At 38.0% G+C, this 21,120-nt stretch overlaps 1 protein-coding gene across 2 annotated transcripts in view; it reads right to left on the bottom strand.

Annotated features, from left to right (window-relative positions):
* Nucleotides 1-5,130: 5,130 nt before the first annotated feature.
* LOC108970232 (BTB/POZ domain-containing protein kctd15-like) overlaps nucleotides 5,131-21,120 on the bottom strand; it is a 97,204-nt gene continuing 81,214 nt past the window's right edge. For both annotated transcript variants that reach the window (XM_018935503.1, XM_018935502.1), the window contains exons 4-6: nucleotides 7,817-7,924; nucleotides 7,266-7,756; nucleotides 5,131-6,448 (exon numbers count right to left, since the gene is read on the bottom strand). In XM_018935503.1, the coding sequence (XP_018791048.1) occupies nucleotides 6,006-6,448; nucleotides 7,266-7,756; nucleotides 7,817-7,911 (1,029 nt within the window). In that variant the 5' untranslated portion in view covers nucleotides 7,912-7,924 and the 3' untranslated portion in view covers nucleotides 5,131-6,005. The remainder of the gene's footprint in view (nucleotides 6,449-7,265; nucleotides 7,757-7,816; nucleotides 7,925-21,120) is intronic.

Here is a 21,120-nt window from a genome sequence, read left to right as displayed (position 1 = left end):
TCGAAACTATCTACAACTTCATAGTTATAACTGTCAACAGGAACGTGGGTGCCTAGTCACGAGTACGGCATTTCTTTATTTGATGACAGGGGATAGGTTTGTGTCTTGCCTAAATTCCGTTGGACATGTTTTCGTCCCATATTACACAAAGAAGCTGATACATACAATCACTAATCGTATGAAGTTAAGTCAGCCGGATGTTCGAAAATCCTCGAATACATGGGGCTAAGTCAAGTTTGCATATTTTCACATATGTATTCTCGGAAGTTCGAAAATCGTTAGGTATATAGGTGCATGGATGATTCATGATGATCGGATCATTTGTCTTTGACAAATTCAGCATATAAGAAAATTGCTGCTTCAAAGAAAAAAAAAAAAAAAGATTGAGATTTCAAATTGAAATATAAGCGTGTTATTTTTAAAGGTATAAGAAAGCACGGTTTTAGTGGCAAAGAAGAAAAAAACACTATCTTAACATGAAAAATACAATTTACATAGTTCAAAATTTCACAATGGATGTGCCTCTTAAAAAGGTAATTTACCAATAGTTTTGTTCTTATCTTTGTGGCAGTTTGTGGATTCCACCCCAAAAGATTTGCGTCAATAATGATTCAAGCAAATTTTTGATAACTTCTTCAGATGTAAGTCGTATTTCATTTAGGATGTTCTCCATTATGCAGAACAAATTGTTCTCTTGGTAAACCACACGAGTATAGTTCTAGCCYCAATAGTTCATTCCAGAAAAGCTCAGAGAAATCAATCGCTGACTCAAACGCTTTCATTACGTTCGAAAAATCAGGTGTGAGTCATTTGCATAGTTTGAAACACGTCTGTGTTTTGAGGTCAATAATTTTAATATCCATATAAGAAATAGCGGTTTTTATCGTTTAGTTTAGGAAAAGAATAATGGCTTTTATGGAATCGCCATTTCAACTTGGAAACCTGACAAATATGTCGTGCCTTTAGTGTAAATTCATTAAATTGGGATGCCAATTATAAGTATAACTAAAGAGCGATAGCCTCATTCACTGTATTACCTTATTTTCAAAGCTCTTAAGTTATTTCAAAAACCATCGCTAAGTATTAATTTCCTTCTTAAYTAACAACAATAAATTCACTTACACATTTACACTGGAAATTCTTTCTACTGAAACAACAAATACCATATTAATTTATTAAATTAAATATCCCTAAATGYATGATCCTCTATCAAATATTGTTCCACAATTTATTTAAGGCACAAAAATAAATTGTCACATTCGGGAACTGTGTGCAGAGAACCATAGACCACCCTGTGTTTCATTCAAACCATATTGCAACTATCAAGCGGTAGATGCCGCACAAATACAATTCAAAGATTTATACTAATTTATGCCAGAACCAGAAGTTGTTTGTTATAATTCCTTTGAGGCAGGCTGTAGTTTAAAGGAACTAGAAACGAGGAACATGTCGATGCTATACTTTAGCAACATGTCTTGATAAACACTTAAAAATGTTGCAAATTTTTACCGGAAAATCTTGAAAAAGTGGTAACGTGGACAGGACTGCAAATGCCATTAATTTAAACTGTGTACAACAAAACAGACTTGATTTAACGGTAGGGTGGATATGGGTTCACAACTGACTGCTCGGAAAATCTCACTTGAACWAATCATTTCCCTCGTCATTCCCTCCCAACAAAACGTTGGGCAAATACTGGATTAGCGACATAGGGTTAAAATCTGATATCTGTTACAACTATTCAGGCTAGGTATAAAGTTATATTTTATATTATACAGGCTGCAATCTCCTTAGCTCAACAATACCTACCGATTGGAATTAGATGTTTAATCAAAACACGAGTTAGACTTTTTAAATAATAACAATAAAGGAGAAATAAAAATAAAAGAGAAATATAAAAAACAAAAACATTAGTAATTAATTTGTATGTTCAWCGTGAAATTACTAAATTTCTGTGCAGTATTCTCTCGTAAAAATACAATTTTTTATTCTGTAAGGCAGCTGTACTCGCGCAATTCGATCTGTAAATACGTAATAAGAGTGMAAATTATACCAGGGGTGCTCACGAGATAGCTTAGTTAGCTCCGTTCGGCTTTTTTGGAACAATATGCAAAGTRATCACTGCATAGGCCTGGTTCGCGATGACTCACTCCAAACTCATTTGTTCTCTTCCATCCGCACAACATGATATAGCCAAGACAGCTGCTATCTCCTGATTCGCTGAACTATGTCAAACTCGCCAATGCGCAGAGGACCATAAATCTTCCACAAAACTATTCTCTAAAAAACTCTTATGACCCTTTCATCAGATGATGTCATTGTCCATGTCTCCGGACGGGAATTATGAGGGACTTATAGAGTTTGGTCTTTGTTCATCGGGAGAGGACTTTCCTTCTCAACTGCATACTCAGTTCAAAATAACACCTGTAGGCAAGAGTAATACTGCGTTGGATTTCAAGGCTGATATTGTTGTTGGTGTTGGTGCCCCGGTAGACAAAATTATCAACGACTTCAAAGTTATGACTATCAAAAGTGATGTGCGAACGGCGCGGTAGTTATGGCCAATTAAGTCAATATCATCGGCATACGTCAGCAGCTGTAAACTCTTATAGCAGACTTTACCTTCTCTATTTAACTCTATAGTTCGTATTTTTATTTTCAGCAATTGGTTGAAGAAGTTAAACGGTAGGGAGTGCCGTCCCGGAGCTTTCGGTGTTGCTCAACGTCAGTTTCTATAATACACCCGTATTAGTTTGGCGGWGGATGGAGTCATGTGTAGAAGTTCACGCAAGTGAGGAAAGTTCTCTGATCGCCATTCACTTGGGAGTGGCCAGAAACGATTCTTTTACATATGACTCAAGCAGCTCACGACTTCCGCTCTTTGACCAAGTATYCTCTGGGTAGYCTAAAAACATCRGTTTGAAGGCGAGCTRAAGTGAGAAGRCGAAACATTCCCTACATAGGATTGTACGCTGGGTTTGGAACCCGCCACGTMAAAAAACACCCCYTATGAAAGGAAACAACAAGCCACGRATGAGTGACATCCCTTTTGATGACGACCATGGCAAAYGAATTAAGGACWATGATTTGAGGGCATGYACCTGGAATGTCCGGTTCCTTAATTKGGAAKGTGCCGCTCCCCAGCTGGTTGATGTCCTCGTAAAAATAAAGGTGACATCACCGCCGYCCAAGAAATGCGRTGGACGRGACAAGGACAGAGACGAGTAGGTCCTTGTGGCATTTACTACAGGGGCCATATAAAGGAGCSCAARTTTGGTGTGGGATTCGTGGTGGGAGAGATTCTCCGTCGCCGAGTACTAACCASAATCCGAATCAAAGCGAGGTTCTTCAACATATCGATGATTTGCGCCCACGCTTCGACGGAAGCGAAGGACGATGTGACTAAAGACGCCTTCTATGAGTGCATGAAGCGCGCCTATGAGAGCTGCCTCCGCCACGATAWCAAAATCGTTCTTGGCGACTTTAACGCCAAGGAGGGCAAAGARGGTATCTTTGACACGACGGTCGGTAAATTCAGCCTCCACGAGGAAACATCCVCAAATGGGTATAGGCTGATCGACTTTGTCGGGTCACGTTAAGGTTATCTGTAGTACTAGATTCMAGCATAAGAAGATTCAYCAAGCTACCTGGCTGTATCCGGATCGAAAAGCCACCAACCAGACCGATTATGTTGATAGACGGAAGACACGCCTCCAGTATTCTAGACGTGCGTGCGCTCAGAGGTCCTAACATCGACTCGGACTACTACCTTGTTGGAGCCAAGATTCGCACCYGCTTCTGTACAGCAAAGCACGCACGTCAACAAACACAGAGAAGATTCGACATCGAAAAGYTGCAATCGCAGCARATAGCYGAAYGATTTTCTATTCGGCTTGCACTCCTGCTCTCTGAGAGCACTCGTCAACAACTMGGTATAAGGGAACTGTGGGACGGCATTTCAAACTCCTTACGTACAGCTGCAACCGACACCATTGGTTTTCGGAAAATGCAAAAGAACAGCTGGTACGACGAGGAGTGCCGCGGAGAGAAAACAGACGGGCGCGGGACGGGATAGACACCGAGAGTTGAAAAAGGRAGCGAGACGCATTTGTATACAGAAAAAGAAAGAGTAAATCCGTGAGAATGACGATCTTGATAAGCTGGCCGACAGGRGTAATGGTTCAAAATTGTACGAAAAGATGCGGCGGCTAACTGAAGGTTTCAAGACCGGAGCATACACTTGTAGAGCCCCCAAAGGTGATCTAGTGACCGATACCCAGAGCATACTTAAATTATGGATRGACGCTTTGGTATATCAATGAAATTCTTTATWCCWGTGAAAGTTTWTTCGGTACCATTTTGTATGGAACTTGATTTATTTTGCATTGTCACCACGGGCACGCTTGCAGAAGTCCAGACGCTCAACTCAATGTTCGACGGTTTTCAAGCATAAATCGGCATATACTGCTGCAATTTCACGTTCGATATTCGTATGAAGTTCATCAATCGCCTCTGACTTGTTGTCATAGAGCATAGACGTTCACCAAACTTGGTTTTCAATAAATCAATTGTGACATTCGCTGTGTGGAATGTCCATATCATCCAATTCGGGGCAAAATTATTCGGTTATCACGGAGCGGTAGCGATTTTCATTCACAGTAGCGTGCTGCCCTTGATCATCACGGAAGAGTTACGGCCCTATGACGYCGCAGGTCCATAAACCGCACCAAACAGTAATTTTTTGCGGGGKGACTCATGGAGTACAAACGAATGTACTTTCCCAGGAATAAATAATTTCTTTGAAATCCCCAATCGTTTTTATTAAAAAAAATTTTGTAGAGCTCTTATTGAATAACCCGCTTTTAAAGTTAAGGCCACTGACTTCGAATTTCAGTAGTAAATTTTAATAATTTCAACTTTTCAACTTRTTGTTGGATCGTATATCTTTCCATGATGAAATGGCAAACTTTACTGAAGGGAAATGTCAAAAGWGCGGGAAAAACATGACGTCGTCCCTATCGGTCTACTTTTGTTGGGCTCTATTGAAAAACTCTATATTTTACTTACTCTTCGCATTTACCGAATACAGTTACCGAATTGAAAGCCAAAAGTACGATTAATTCCATTTAATGTAATTAATTTTACATAATTAATTTATTGAGTACCACGTTTCAAAACATCTAATGTGATGTATGTATGTATGTATATATGAGCGTTGATTTTATTTATTCTAATACGTTATATCTGTATTGTAGTATTTAATTTTCTGTAAAAGTTACATTCATAAAACGTTTAATGCAAATGCAACACACACATACACACAAAGAAGTGCATGCATGCGTGTACATAAGTTCATCGACCTTCACCTGACTCCTTCTACAAAATCTCTTCATGTAAAATCGGATTTCTAAAAACTTTGTCTTAARATTAAATTAACGGAAGTTCCAGCAGTGTTCAGTGTAAACAATATCTCAATAATTTTACGTTTTAAGCTAAAATTGTACAATAAATCAATTCGCCAAGCAAATCAGTGCGTTCAACATGTTTTCGTCTAAACTAAATTTTGTCAAATTAAAAAAGTTAGAACAATAAATTATTTTTGTTTTCATTCAATTAACTCTAGGAGCTTAAAACACTAATTAATTAATTTAGTTACATTGAGTATACGCATACATATGTATTGCAAATCCTTAGACTACGAGCTAATTAAAAATGCATGGCATATTGCATCATCTTCGCCAACAAACGCACCTCACACACACACACTCGCATGCGCAATGGCGTGCGAATGCGCTGTGTGCGAGAGTCGCGTTAAGAAATGTCTCACATTTAACTTTCATCTTAATTTTCTACATATTCACTGCAGATGCCATACATTTCCTTGAAATTACTTTATTTGCTTGATTCTCCTCAAGAATTATTTCAATATTTGATTTCTCTCGCTAAAAATTCCTTAAAGTTTAAACAATTACTTTAACGTAAATAAATTGCCATCCAGAGGACTATCACATTGGAATGCGGCGCACCAGCAGATACTCGGAGAACTGTTGCCCCTCTACGCCGCCGCCGGTGCTCGCCTCGATGGTGAAGCCGGCGTTTAGTAGGCGTGTTAGGACCTGCACCGAATTCAACTTGCAGTAKCCGTTCAATGGAAAGCGTATGATTTGCCGCCAATCGCCCTGGTTCCACGACACGCCGCTGCGGCTGGTCTGTGTGCCCTGATTGGCTTCGGGAAAGACTTCATCGAGTAGTGAGCGCTCAGCGGAGAGCATGATGCGCTCACCCAAGTCGGGTGATATATGCAATGCGACCACTTCGTAATTATATTCGGGGGAGGAGTTGGTGCGCGGGCTGCTCTTGATGCGTGCCGGTGGTGTTGGTGGCGCCACTAGATAATTGCCATTGCGTACGCGATCCTTGCGCATGCTTTCCAATTGTTTGATCATCGCTGCAAGTGARAAAATCCATACAAGCATATTAGAGTTTTGTAATATTTGTAAAATTGTGCAGTTAGGTATGTAAAATGGATATGGTACTCCTTACAAGAGTGTACAAGATCGTCACATGAAAACTCGAAAGGCTTTAAAGGGTTGAGTTAACAATTGAGAATTATAACAAGTACCATACTTTAGCGTTAGGCAGGAAAGTAGGTAGGTGCCATGAGCGTCTCACTTTGAGCCCCTCCTCTGATTCTGTCCCGTCATGTATAGAGCTTGTCTTAGATATCTAGTCCCTTCGCTGTCCAAGGGATTAGATCTGGTATCACAAWSAAGTCTATCTGAAACTTCACAAAAGGTGTTCACCACAAGCTCAGTACTACTATGATTTGGTAAAACAACAGGTTTTACTTTACTTTTATGCTAGGCGTCTCAGAGGGAACAATGCTATGCCTGCGAAGAATTTGTTTATCCGTAAAGTGTTAACTGCAGAATAATTTGGGGTATTTTATATTAATAAGAAGAAGAATCTGTATATCCGTAAAGCGGTAACTGGAGAATAATTTGAGGTATTATATATTAATAAAAAACGATATGGCTCTGGCTGGAACCGCCAAAACAGAAGAACTTGACAAGCAACGAATTTTAAAATTGACACTTGAGTTCGCAGTGGAACAATTATAATTTTGCTTAGTTATGAAAAGTATTGAATTAGAAAGAAATATCTTTTATAGAAAAGTTTTGCAGTCAATGTTTGTTCGCTCCCAATCTAGACCTTTCTCGCTTATATTATATAAAGACAAATATTACTGGCTTATGTTTACTTACGCTCCACCTCAAAGTAACGTGCCTCCTCGAGCAGCAATTCGAGATCGGGAAAATCATCGGCAATCAAAAGTCTTGAGTTTCTCATGAAGTTCAGTACGTGTCGAAACATGCCCCCATCACGATCAATGAAATAGTGCTGTTTCAGCGAGTCCAACACAATTGGTATGGTGCCGTTGAAGAGCTTTGCCAACTTTGAGTCCGGATACTTGGTGAGCGTTTCCAATGAGCTGGTGTAAATTGTGCCACCCACATCGATATGTACGGGTGCCGTGTATCGCGAGGCAGCTGCTACGCATGGTATGCCGGTGATTGGCTTGTGATTAGCATGCAAATAGGAACTGGCGCTGGCAGCAGACGCGCTACCAGGAGCGCTGGATGCTCCGCCACCCACGCTGGTCGGCAAACCAATTGGAGGCACCGATGAGCTGGCTGGAGGTGTGGGTGTGGGCGAGGAGGAATTCGAGATCGTCGGTGAGACAGTGGGTGAGGCGCTGCAAGGTAAGAAAGTAAATATAATTTATTGCCACAAATATGTATCTATCGAATCTTACCTTATTTTAATGTCTCCTCTGGCAAAGATACGCCCCGTCGATGACAGATCGCGGGGTTCGAGGGATTTTGTATCTCTTTCGCGTTCGCGGTCCATATCGCATTTTTTTCTGCAAATATAAGAAAAGTGTAAAAATTGCAATATATTTTTTTGCCGAAACTCTAAAGTTCGTTTAACGAATAATGGTTCAATGTGCACAAATTCAATCTCTGCTCTCTTTGTTAAGCTATTTCGCTGAACCTAAACGAAACGAACTACCTATTGTATATCGAAAAGTGAGGTTTGTTGTAGCTTTAGCCTGAAAACTTCAGAAACTGATTGGCGCTCTATTCACATGCGTTTGACATATTTTACGACCGTGCCATCACACTAACTCGCGCGCACTTCAAGATTCAATCCATTTCTCTTACCACACACTCCGGCCTTGCGGCATTGGCGCGTAGGTTATGCGCGTTAAGCTCGTTCGCTGAAGAAAATGCCGCAGTGCCTGCAGCTGCAGTACCGGCAGCGGCGTGTAACAAACAATAACAAGAACTCAAATATACGAACACAACAACATTGTGTGTTTTACAATGTGCTGCCACAGCCCTCCATTTTTCGCCTCGTCTACCATATGTCACTGCCGCTGACGAAGTCTTCGTGTATTCCTTTGAGCTATAAGAAGTTTGGGTCGGCATTTTTATTCGGTTTATTTTGTTAGCGCAAAAAAGCTTAACTTTCAGCTTTGATTATTTGTCTACGCTGAAAGTCATGCAAATCTTTCACAGTCAACACAGTGAGGCACATGCAACAAGTATTCAAAGTAAAAGTAAGAGTGGGTGATTTCCAGTCGGTGCGTTGTGTTATGAAATGCTCGGTCAATACCTTCATGGGTTCAATTACAAAGAAAACGCTCTGGAAGGATCAGCTCTTTTTAGTCAAGGTCAACTTTTTGTAACAAAAATGAACAGGCTATATTGAAATTGATCACGCAGAAGGAAATGTCAGAGACCCTAAAAATATATATGTATATATAAATGATCAGGATGCCGAGATGAGTTGAATATCTTCTTCTTGTCTGTGCAAGCTCTAACTTGAGTAATCGTCGTGAAACTTTGTACACGTGTTTCTTGTTCGAAACGAGAAGGCGAGTGATATTCCAACCCATTCAAGGTATAGCAGCCAACTTAGCCCAGGACAAATCATGCTGTCACCTCTTACAACAGCGTGAAAATAGGTAAACTCGAATAAAATAGCTCAGTTTATACCCCATATATCGGCCAATATGTGAGATCTCTTAATTAAATTGGCAGTATATTATAACCTAAAAATATACCAAATTTGATTGTAAACCATACACAATTTCGTCGCATAGTTAATGTCGAATTCTTTCGTAACGTTTTTGATATGAAGTTTTGCCAAACGCTGAAGGTGTTTGATTATACCTGAACCTAACATTTCCATATTTGTTTTATTTACAAATGTGAAGTTATTGCAGTCGATCGAAATTAAGAAGGAACAAAATTTTAGCGAAAATAAACTCATAAACTACAAAGCAAACCCATCAAATTCAAATGGCGAAATCAGTTGAAAAAGTTTGCCAAACTCAAAAGAAAACTGAAGCAAATGCCTGGAGCTGAATTTATAGTTGTTGTTGTTATTTCGAGTCAAAGATTGCATCCGTTTAGCTGCAAAGGTATGTGTGTGACCAAAGGGAAAATGGCGCGCGAGTGCTGCCAAACATGATCGCCGAAAGTGTGCGCGTATATGGGGTTATGTGGAGATGTGCATAACGTTTGGTGTACTGGTCTACATACATAAGTAACTACAGACAGCGACAAGGTTGTTTCCCGGACTAAAATAAAGCAACGAATAAGGATGGGTTAAATTTTAGAAGAATCGAGCGTTATATATTCTCGAAAATTGCAAATATATAAAGGGTGTAAAATACTTCGAAAATAATAATAATTGTAAGGAAAATTCGCTGGTTTTCTAATTATGTGTAATAGGGCTAGTCGGTGTGCCCCGAGTAAGAATTTTTGAAAAATCGTTTTTTTTCATAATTATAGTTATCTGAAATAGATTTTAAATTACATCCATTTAAAGGGTAGCCGATGTAGGCAATCAAAAAATCTTTAAAAAAATTTTCGAAACAGTATTTGTTGCATTATAAATTAAATTATTTTCTGTCCTGTATGCAATTGTCTGTTATGTAATTGTTCATACAATTCTCATTTTTAAAATTTTGTAAATTTTTGATCGTAGGTTTTTTTTTTTTTTTTTTTTTTTTTTTTTTTTTTTTTTTTTTTTTTTTTTTTTGGAGTTTCGTTTAATTACAGTTTTTATTTTAGGGTTGCATGCACAGGCCGATATCACTGCAGCAGCGGAAAATATTTTTTAACATTTTAACAAAGTCAGAGATGTCGTATAACTTTTTTTTAAATTTCAGACGTATCACGATGTATTCTTGAAACAACAGGATCCCAACTTTTTTGAAGAAAAAACACAAAAACTTCAAATTAAATGGGAAATGTTTATTGTCATTCAAAAGAACATTCTTTTGCATTTATTTGTTAAAGATTATCTCTAACAAATCTTGGCCACGGCTACGTCTCAGATTTTCAATCCAATTTTCGATGACTCGAGCTGTTCGACTGATAGCTGGCGAATGATACGCGTGATGTTTAGCTCCAAGAACATTGAGTTTAAACTTTGCATAGGAAAAAGTCTAATGGTGTGAAATTTGCTTCGAAAACATCGGATCTTCTTGGAACTTTTCAAGCTGTATTTAGTACGCTTTCAATTTAAGATCTCAACTGATATCTATTTGAATAACTCTTTTGAAATTTAAAAACAGTCGACACAGTATTTTTTGTTTTCTATTCCCAGAAATAGACAGGCTATCACACGTGATGTCCCCTTAATAAGCGAGTGCATAAGGATATTAATTCAGATCAAAATTTCCTGAAGATATAATCTTAATAACGTTCGCTATTTGATTTCATAAGTTTTATAGTACAGCACGGCATTTAGCCATCTCCACCACCAAAAATCGTTTGGTTGCAAGAAAACTAGAGCAGTCGCAACAAAATGTCGATGTGACTTTAAAGCTGCTCTCACCATTTTTGATATGGTACAATGTTGCTGAAGGCAGTAGCGAGCTAAACTTCATTGCACCAAGGCTAAAGTTTGTAGCTTTGAAGTAATCCATATGTATCTATCCTTTTCTCTATGTTTCTTTTCTCCTGAAGCACATAATAATATTTCATCGTGACGAAAAATGTGGCAAGCTTAAAATTCCTGCAGGCTCTTTATCCGGAATTAGTGCCACACATAGAAGGGTGCATTTTCAACGGTACCCAAGTACATGCCACACAGCCACAAGCTTATGAAGTTGCATGTAAATACAACAAAGTATGCGAGCGCTGTTGTGGGCACTAAACTCTGAGAGAGCTGCAACATGAAGTTTTTCGAAAGTCATATAACCCATAAGCGCTCTGAGCTCTAAGTTTACATTGTTTCACAGTGGACCATTCATAAAAAAAACAAGAATTCGRTAAGCTGTGTCTACATGCTCTTAAAGCCGACGCGTTAGTGAAACAATTAGAGCAATTAGAATCGAAGTCGAGCATTTTGGCTTCGACTAGCAACTGAAGTTTACGTTCGTAAGTAGCTGGCACAGCAAGCAGCGGCAGCAGCGCCTGTTCAATTAGCAGTAAGATATCTGGAACAACAACAACAACAGCAGCCAATAACATAAACTCTCCGAATGCTGCCTGTGGCGCTGTGTGTGTAATCCTTGTGGCAACGTACATAAGTAGGAATGAGCCTTTATCCGTGTACTCTTCCGTTCATGCCTCCCCAGCGGAACGCTTCGAGTCACAAAAAAGAGAAATCTTTTCTTTCCTCTCTATTTGTTTGTGTTTACTTACTAGTATATGTGTTTGTATTTGTATTTAAAAGATATTGCATGTGCATACTCGCCAATGTGGATGTGTTCATGTGCCGGTGTAGGTGTGCATGTGCAAACATCTGTATCTTAGCATACGTAGAAAAGTTTTTCAGGCATAAACCTTATCTCAATTTTAAACTGCCCTCAGAGGTTTTGTGCTTTGCTTCGGCTCAACTGAAGCCAAAACCGAAACCACACTACACTAAGAATGCCACACATATGTAAAATCCTATAAGCAAATGCACACACACACGAGCACCAATTCGCTTTAATATCAACAAAAGCCAGCTACGACTCAATGAAGGCATCGTGGCTAGGGAGTGAGAGATAAAACAAATGAAAAGTACCTACAAGCGGATTTGTTTGAAATAACATGTGTGTTATTGTGTATAGCTACCCTGTGAGAAAATCGAACATAGTGCAACGCAGAGATTTTTAATTATTTTAAAAGTTACCTTCATTTTATTGCCCACAAAACTCAACCAGGTGATGCGAACGATGCTAACAACAAAATTTAATTTTAAATATTAAAGGAATTTCTCTAAACAATTTTTTTGAAACGTTTGTCATCATTTTAGCAAACTTTAATTTCCTACATCTTTTATATATTTGAAAAAGTTGAAAAATAATTTAGAAATCAATATTTCTTTGAGTAGACGGTTTCTAAACTTCCCGCCATACTATTATTTCTACAGTGATTCTTTTGTCCCCAATGTTTTTAACTTAAAGTATCCTTAAATCTTTCAAACAATTGAAATCTGAGCGCCTAAAGTTATGCAACACTCCCCCGAAACAGTTTTCTGGTAACAAAAATTTAATTTCCAATGAACCAATTCTTTTCGCAAATTCTTGAGTTGTAACGCAATTTAGTAATTGACCCCTGCCGTAAACTGATCTCTATAAATTTAACTTAAGCAAGTGATTACTGAAATGCCAACTTCTATCGACGTTTGATTCTCATCATGCCTTACATATCCGATTATAACTATACCAGACCATATCAGAATCCTCCTAACGCTTGGTAAACATAGTCAAGACGACACTAAAATACATTGTTAATTTATAAACAGTCCACATTTTCCAGCCGGGTAGTTGCTGCGCTGCTTCCGATGCCTAACTTAACAATGCGGCGCTTGCAGCTTGATATTCTTATGAAATATCGTTTGTCCTCCCACAATAATCAAAATATCAAGTTCATAGTGCAGGCAGGGCGACAGAATAAAACAGTGCATAAATGGCGAATGAAGTTAAACTAGGGAGGAGGGCGGAAAAGTAGACGCAGCGTCTCGTTGTCGCTGAAGCAGAAAAACTGCACTGAGAAATTATCGCTCGAAGGCGCAACGAGGTAGCAGATATACTGGAAGGCTCGGAACACTGGACGCAGAACGACCAAATAGTATTCATTTTTTCTTAAATATGAAAAGGAAAATTCTGTTAGATTATCGTTTCTAAAAGAGTTTCTGACAACAATACTCGAGCCTATAAAGATCAGTGTTGTTGTACTTAGTGTACCTGGGAGTACCATTTCATTTACAAGAATACCCGAAAAACTTTCCGTAATGATACAAAAAGAGTATTCAGAGCTAAAGCTTAACAAACAACGCTCAGTTATTTAGTTTTTTTTATGAAGTACCGACATTATTATTATTTTAGTTTACCACGAAGTTTGTAACACCCAGAAGGGAACGTCTGTGAACCTTTAAAATGTATTTATAAATGAAATGATGAATGAGAAATTGTCCCTCAGATTTTTAGATATCTATCTGGAGCCGCACTGTAGTATTTAGCTGACAAACAAACTGAACAATAGTCGTTGTGATTTTATGTGAGTCCCTGCCGCCAACGGCTTATACCCCACGGTGCTTAAAAACGTATTGATTGGAACATTTCTTTGGTCACTAATACTTTCAAAATGCTTGTAAAAGTCATGTTTTATTTGGTTCCATTTAGTTAGTTGGAATAGACAACTTTTCCACCTTGGTCGTGTTCGAGCCCGACTTAAAAACTCTGCCGTGCTGAACAAACTGAACAATCAAATACTTATCCTAGTAAGGAAAACCTTTTTTATGACGAATTTTGTCACGAAATTTGGCAAGTCATCGGAGAATCTTCGGAGAAATTTTTGAGATTGATCTACTAAATCATATACTTGACATACAAACTGACCGATGAAAAACCGGTCATTGTATTTAAAACTTCTTTTTTGAAGAGATGCTTTTAAAAATTTCGGCATAGATTATTGTCCAAGGCATCGTTGTAATCTCCGAACATATTGTTGAGATCGGGCCACTTTATTCTATAGCTGCCATACAATCTGATMTATCAAAACCAAGCTAAAGTCCTTTTGATGCCCTTTTCTGCTATGAGAAATATATCTGCGAAGGGTACTACAGCTTCGGTGTAGCCGAAGTTAACGCACACTCGATACACTGTGCGGCTTTCGAGAACTTGAAAATAAAAGTAGTAAATCACTCGCTACATGCAGGGTACGGCATCTTTCCATATCGCAGACTCACAACTCATTTGAGTAAAACTTTGAACTCATATGGATCTCACTACACATAAGCACACATATTTACACATACGAAAGTATGCACTTCCCTTCTAAGCGCTTTGCTTGAAACGTTACGAAAGTTTTCCTTCTCCTCTCATTTTTTGCAAAATATCCGAACTAATAGACGTACACTGCAACTCCTACTGCCCCAATGCAACAGCGCCATCAGCAACTCCACCCAAGCATAAGCCACCAACAGCACTAACAGCGACTAAAGATTATACTCATACACACACAGGCGAGTATAGACTAGATGAAGGCACACCAGAGAATTGCACCGAAGGCAATATGGGAAAGAAAAACACAAAAAAAGAAGATAGCATAAAACGAGAAAAGCGAGCGGGAGAATCTAGAGCTGAGCAAATCGATGAGGTGGACGATGATGACGACGCCGTCGACTACAACAACGCTGACGACGACTGCGATAGCGTTGTCGGATGTGAAACAAAACAAAACAAAAATATTTGGAAAACTAAAATAACAACAATAACAATGGCGAAAGCAACAGCAATGTTTACCAAAAACGAATACGAAAGAAGCACACAAATCAAAAACTCCTTGGGGCCAAGTTAAGAAAAATTCATCGCCTACGGGCATTTGGATGGGTTTCGATTCATTTGGTTTGATTCTGGTTTCACTGCGTTACCGCTTCTTCGCACAAACACATGCTAGCACATACGAGGAATAGGGCTGTCCGTTCGCCAAGCGCAAGCACTTGGTGCTGGTCTGAGTCCAGGGTCGAGGTGGGTCGGTGTTTGGCTCTTTTTGTTTGGTTGGTAAGATGTTTGTGCGGTGGCTTGTTGTTATTGTTGCAGTGTTGCCTTTTGCACTGAATTAAATCACAACGCTGATGAGATGGCAAATGAAAAACTTTGGCTTGTGCGCGCTACGACGAGGCAACCCGTGGTAGACGAGGTGGTTTCGACGTAGCAGAGGCAAGAGCGCAGTGGAACAGCAATATGTGGAGGCAAACAAAGCTTAGAGCCAAAAGGCGATAACGACACTGAGCAAGGACTCGGATGACAATAATGGTGACGGCAAAGGCGGCGCACATGACTGGGCCGGTGATGTTGGCGATGGTGACGGTGGGGAGTGACTTCGCTAACTGGCTGTTGGGTTAGTAAGAGGATGGCCGCGAGCAATGAAGGATGCATGGCAGTATGGTTGAATGATTCGTAGGGATGATGGTGGACAGGCTACAAACGAAGTGGATGTTGTGAGTATGTATGTGGGAGTGTGTGTGTGTGTATACACGAATGCCCTACAGCCAGAGAAGTCGCCGTAGTGGGAATAGAAGTTACACTCGCTCTTACCTCTGCTTTAGAATACACACATACACAATTGAGTGTGGGTGACTTATGAGTTGATATGCAATGTACCATATATATTTATACATATTTACATGTTAGTGCATGTATGCGCCTTCGTCTACTCGGTGAACTGAATGTACATACACATACGAACATATGCATGCGGGAACGTGTGTGCATGTATGCAAGACGCAGCGCAACAAAGTTGTGCAAATATATTTGTATGGGCACTTGTAGATATTAAAAGACTGGAGGGCTTTCAAAAACAAACTTTGAAAAATTTATTAGAAAATATGAAATAAAGAATCTACGTACATACGTTAATACATATACACACTGTGCACTTACAGACACACGTCGTCTATTCGTTAGTTCAAACACATAACGAAATGTACGTTCGACTAATAAAGCACTGGAACACTGCAACATTTTCAGTGAGTAATTTATTTTTTCGAGGTAGAAAATTGTGCAATATTTTTTCCCTTGCACTGCACTACACTGAAAAAGAACGCATAGGAAGAGTTATGCTCGGGCCCATCCGAAACAAAATTGAATTATTTTTTTTGTTTTTGTTTTTTTGGTTTTAGTTATTGAAAGGCTGCAATATATTTCCAAGTGTATAGAAAAGTCCACTTCTTTTTGTTGTTGTGGCTCTTGTCAACAGAAACTATCACAAATAATTTTGAGGAGTGCTGTCGAGTTGATAATCCTTGATCGGAGAGAAATCCAAGTTGATTTCGATTGCGTAGACCCTACTCCCGGCGGAGCAAAAATAATTTTAGTTTTAGTTCTAAAGATATTTTGCTCAATATCCGATATATATATACATATACTCTATAAAATCAAATATTTGTGTACTTAGAGATACAAGCTCGTCTGTGAAAATAATGTTTTAAACAATTCTAATGTTAGAATTTTTTATTCTTATAAAGAAGGCCTTTATGCTACACCTTATCAAACGCCTGATCTACTTCTAGAAATATTGCTGAACAGTAATTCTATTACTTGCTCTATCGGGCTATGTTTCGCACTAAACCCGAATTGGCGTTTTGGTATTATATTATTTTCGTGGAGGAAAGGATACATCTTTAATGGTAACACTTTTTGAAATATTTTACAAAGAGTGGGTAAAAGACGGATTGGTCTGTATTAAGACGATAGTGTTAAGTGTCTCCCGTGTTTATCTATCATAATAATCTACGACTTTTTCCATGACATTGGATAGTATCCAAAACTAAAAATTGCATTGAAGAGCAAAGAGAGCATTTCTACCACAGTATTTGGTTACGCAATTAGCATTTTTGGGGTAATAATTTCCTGGTCTGGCGACTTTTTTATTTTAAGTTCGTTTATAAATCTAATAATTTCGTATGGTGAAGTCTTAAAAGACTCGAGCGACTAGTTACCTTTGTCGGGTAAGATTGACAGATTAAAGTTGTTCTTTGGGCAATTAGGTTGAAATACCTTTTCTAGGTGATCACCTCGATGATTTTCCTCGTCACTTCGGATCCAATATCCACCCAAGTCTCAAAGGCTTCGAAACTTGACGAATTTGAATAATCCTTTCTCCGTGGGGAAGGTACATTCTTCTTGGTGAACAAAAAATCACTTAAAACATGACCTTACTTATTGCTTGCAGAATAAAAAATGTACTACGACTTTGCTAAACTATCTATAATAATTTTTATTTTATTAAAAAAAGTTATAATTTAAAGAAATTTATATTGAGTTTATATACCTTGAACAGAGATGTTTGTAACTTTCAGAAGGCAACTTCGGATACTATATCAAATATACTATATATTAACATAGTCGGCGTGACAAGCTGAATCGATTTAGAAATATTCATCAGTCTCTGTTTCGATCTGAAAGTTTTCCTTTAACTGATCAAAACCATCAATTTCTATATTTTATATAGATGGTACCGATCGATCCAGTTCTTGGTTTTAATATTATGTATTTTTGAAGGGTATTGCAGCTACCGCAACAGTATTTCCATTTTCTCTTATTTCTATAGTTGGTGGCAAACGAAATTGCGATATATTGAAAATTTAGGGTAACGGTGACAAAAGCGTAGTTTTGGATCTATTCTGCTCAGTTACATATCAAACCCCATAATGTACCAGAATATCCTAAATTTCACTAAATATATCGCTTGCATTGGCGGACGTTTCACAAAAGGAGACAGCCATAGACCCGAAACATCAGTTCAAAGGACTTTTCCTGATAACCGTTAACCGTCAACCGTTACAACTTGAAAATAAATATCTTACTGGTCTCTCGTTACTTTAAATATTTATCTTTCGATGGGTGTTTCAATTCTTTTACGCTAAGATAACGCTTTATCCTTAGTGTTTCGAACAAAAAAGTCGCAGTTACTTCTCGACTATATAAGAAATTATGTACGATCAAAGTCGTGTGATCGCTTCTGAAATGAAAAGTATTGTTTAGTTACATTCTTGGCATAAATCTTCATCCATATCAACGCGCATTCAAAAGTTTGCCACTGGAGCTCGATCAAATTTCATTTATTATCGAAACAATTGTAAAGACCATATAAGTTCCAACTACCTAACGGCTTTTCTGATAACATAATCTAAATGAATCTGTGGTAGACTATATTTTTCCAGATCTCGTGGTTTATATAATTTCTGATTAGAAATGTTTGCAGATGATTCGAAACATCTCTTATTAGTTTCATTCCAACGAAGTTCGATTGGAACTAAAGTTCGAGTTCGCAATACTTGTTAAATCTCTTTATTAATTTAACTACATGCGACTTTAAACTCTTCATCTGTAATCAGATATTTGAATAAATTCTATTTCAAAATCATTTTCAGTGTTTTCTTTAAAACTCAAAATACATATATTCCACAATTTATATTTTGAGAATCATTTGAGAGATAAACTGGTAATCAACACAAAGACCTTGATCGGCCGTWTATATATATATGAACGATTCCAAATGCCTTTTATCGTCAGGTTTTCACAACTAAGAAATGGTGATGTGAAAAACTCTTATTTCAGACGTACTTACACGAGCGTAATACATAGAATGTGTGAACATGTTAATCAACACTCTTGCACGTAACTGTGTTGCATCTAACTGTGGGCGCTAGCAACTGTGAGTATCATGTCTGTGTGTGCTGGTTTGTTTAAATAATTGCAATATTACATGTATAATTGTTTTTACGGTTTCATTGCTACTAGAATATGAATTGCACTGCTGTGAGTCTTTTCCGGCCGTCTCTGCTGTGTGCTTTTGGTTGTGCTGCTTGTTGGCCAAAAATTTCATTAAATCTCTCCCATTGTTGAGTTATGTATCTTACATGGGCGCGCCTGCAGCTATTTGTCAAATTCACATAAGCACACACACACACATATATACACATACCTACAAGCATGTGGAGATGTGAATAAAAATAAACTCCTCGGCTCCTGCATTCGTTGGGCCTTTTGTCCGTTGCTGCAGCGGGGGATAACTTCAGTGACTTTCTTTCAACTAACCGATATTTTACTTGCAATCAAAAATTTCTACAAAGAGATTCATTGCTTTCGGCCAATCATCGATATTTTGAATATGAGGTGCTCACATATGYATTCAAGCGTGTATGCCATAGATTTGCTGCAACAAGATGTCGGTTTTCATTTTTGTAAAAATATTTCCTTTTCTTAAAAGTATTTCAGTAACAAAAATCTGTTTTTGTCGTTTTACTCAAAAATAAAAAAAAAAATCCAATCTGTTGCAAGTTTATTTACGCTTCAAGCCCATGAGATGTTATAACTTCAGGGGACAGCATGTTCAAAAAACTCCAAAAATGTTTTCGTATTCCAAAGTGGAGGTTTACGTTTATTGGAGGAATGTTGTAAAAATTTAAAATGCGAAATATTCTGATGATGTCAAATATTTTTGGATGTATGGACTGTCATTGAAGCCAAAACATTCTCAACTGGATAGGAGTCTGGTGACTGTGATGGCTAATCTAAAATAATAATTAGTTTTCTTGATAAAATTGAGTACAGAGTCTGTACTTATATCTCGGATCATTCTCTTCATGCTGTATCAATCGTTGTTAATTTTGCCGTAAAGTAGTAAGTCCTTTCTATAAATTTTATATTCCAACTAGGCTCAGGTTTTTTGCGAAACACCTCAAAATAACAATAAATATAGCCGAAGGCCCTGGCAGCCAGTGCTCCTTTTTTCGTGTAAATAAAATAATTGTATTATTTTTTTTTTTCACATTTATAAATAAATAAACAATTAATATGATCTCATTTATAGATCTCACGTGATTCCTCCGTCTTAATGACTTCTCAGTCACGTTTCCAGTCTTCCATTGTGTTGGTTTGCAGAAAAAATAGTTTTCCACGAACAGATCTCGTAAGAGAAAACCTTTTTTTTTTGTTTTTTTTTTTTTTTTTGAACGCACTTTAACAATAAATAGTGGCTTTTAGTCCAGTCATTTAAGCTTAAATTAGGTAAGAGTCTCGGAATTCGAGAAATATTTACAGACTTACAGCTGGTTATCTCGAATTCCTTGGTGAACTTACTATAATAACTGGACTATTTCAGATGTTTTATGTACTCTGTAACGCATTTTTGGGATTATTGTCTGGGTGGTGAAAAATTCCAAGTCAGGGTGATGGTACTAGGTCGGTATAGTAAAACCCTCAAAGGGTTTAGCGTTCGTATGTGTCAGTTTTTTTATGACCTAATGTCCTAATGACCTTATGACCCCTTTTTTCCTTATCTTGATGTTTTTTCACTTAATTGTAACATTTTGGCAAAAACCAAACAAWAAAAAATAAACAATTTCCGAGAATGCTCTTAACATCCTGGCGAGAGAACATCGTAGTTCTTAGAACGAAGCTTTCCCAACAAGCCTCTATTACTTCTTTGATTGCCTGCCATGCATTGAATATATATTGTCATCGATCAAGTGGGGCGAGTTCAACGCATTTGGTTTGGTTTCCAAAATAGCTTCAAATGGAGCAATGTTTAAATGGTTACAAATGGTTTATTTCTAAATAACAATACGTAAGGCAATAGACATTTATAAATTATTACATTATTGATTACTATTTACCGCAGTATGTCCTTCCACTTTCCTGGCTGATCGATGAATAAGCTCAAACACGTTGTCCAGTGGTATATATGCATAAGGGCACTTGCACTTACCGTGCAGATCAGCACAGCTAGGATAGGGGGAAAACATACTGCAGCTTACAAACAACAAGTATATAAGCCCGGATAACTAATTGGAGCTTGCGCCTACCTGCTTATGCTTATGCGAAGAAGGGGAAATAGCAAATATAACAAGTAAGGAAGGGCTAAGTTCGGGTGTCACCGAACATTTTATACTCTCGCATGATAAAATGATAATCGAGATTTCAGGCGTGGTTGTGAACCGATTTCACCCATATTTGGTGAATGTCATCAGAGTGTTAAGAAAATATTATACACCGAATTTCATTGAAATCGGTTGAGTACTTCCTGAGATATGGTTTTT

The sequence above is a fragment of the Bactrocera latifrons genome, unplaced genomic scaffold (assembly GCF_001853355.1).
Source record: "Bactrocera latifrons isolate USDA-ARS-PBARC rearing strain unplaced genomic scaffold, ASM185335v1 scaffold_290, whole genome shotgun sequence".
Taxonomy (NCBI): Eukaryota; Metazoa; Arthropoda; class Insecta; order Diptera; family Tephritidae; genus Bactrocera; species Bactrocera latifrons.
The sequence above is the reverse complement of the archived record's forward strand: the minus strand, read 5'-3'. Positions and strand labels throughout refer to the sequence as shown.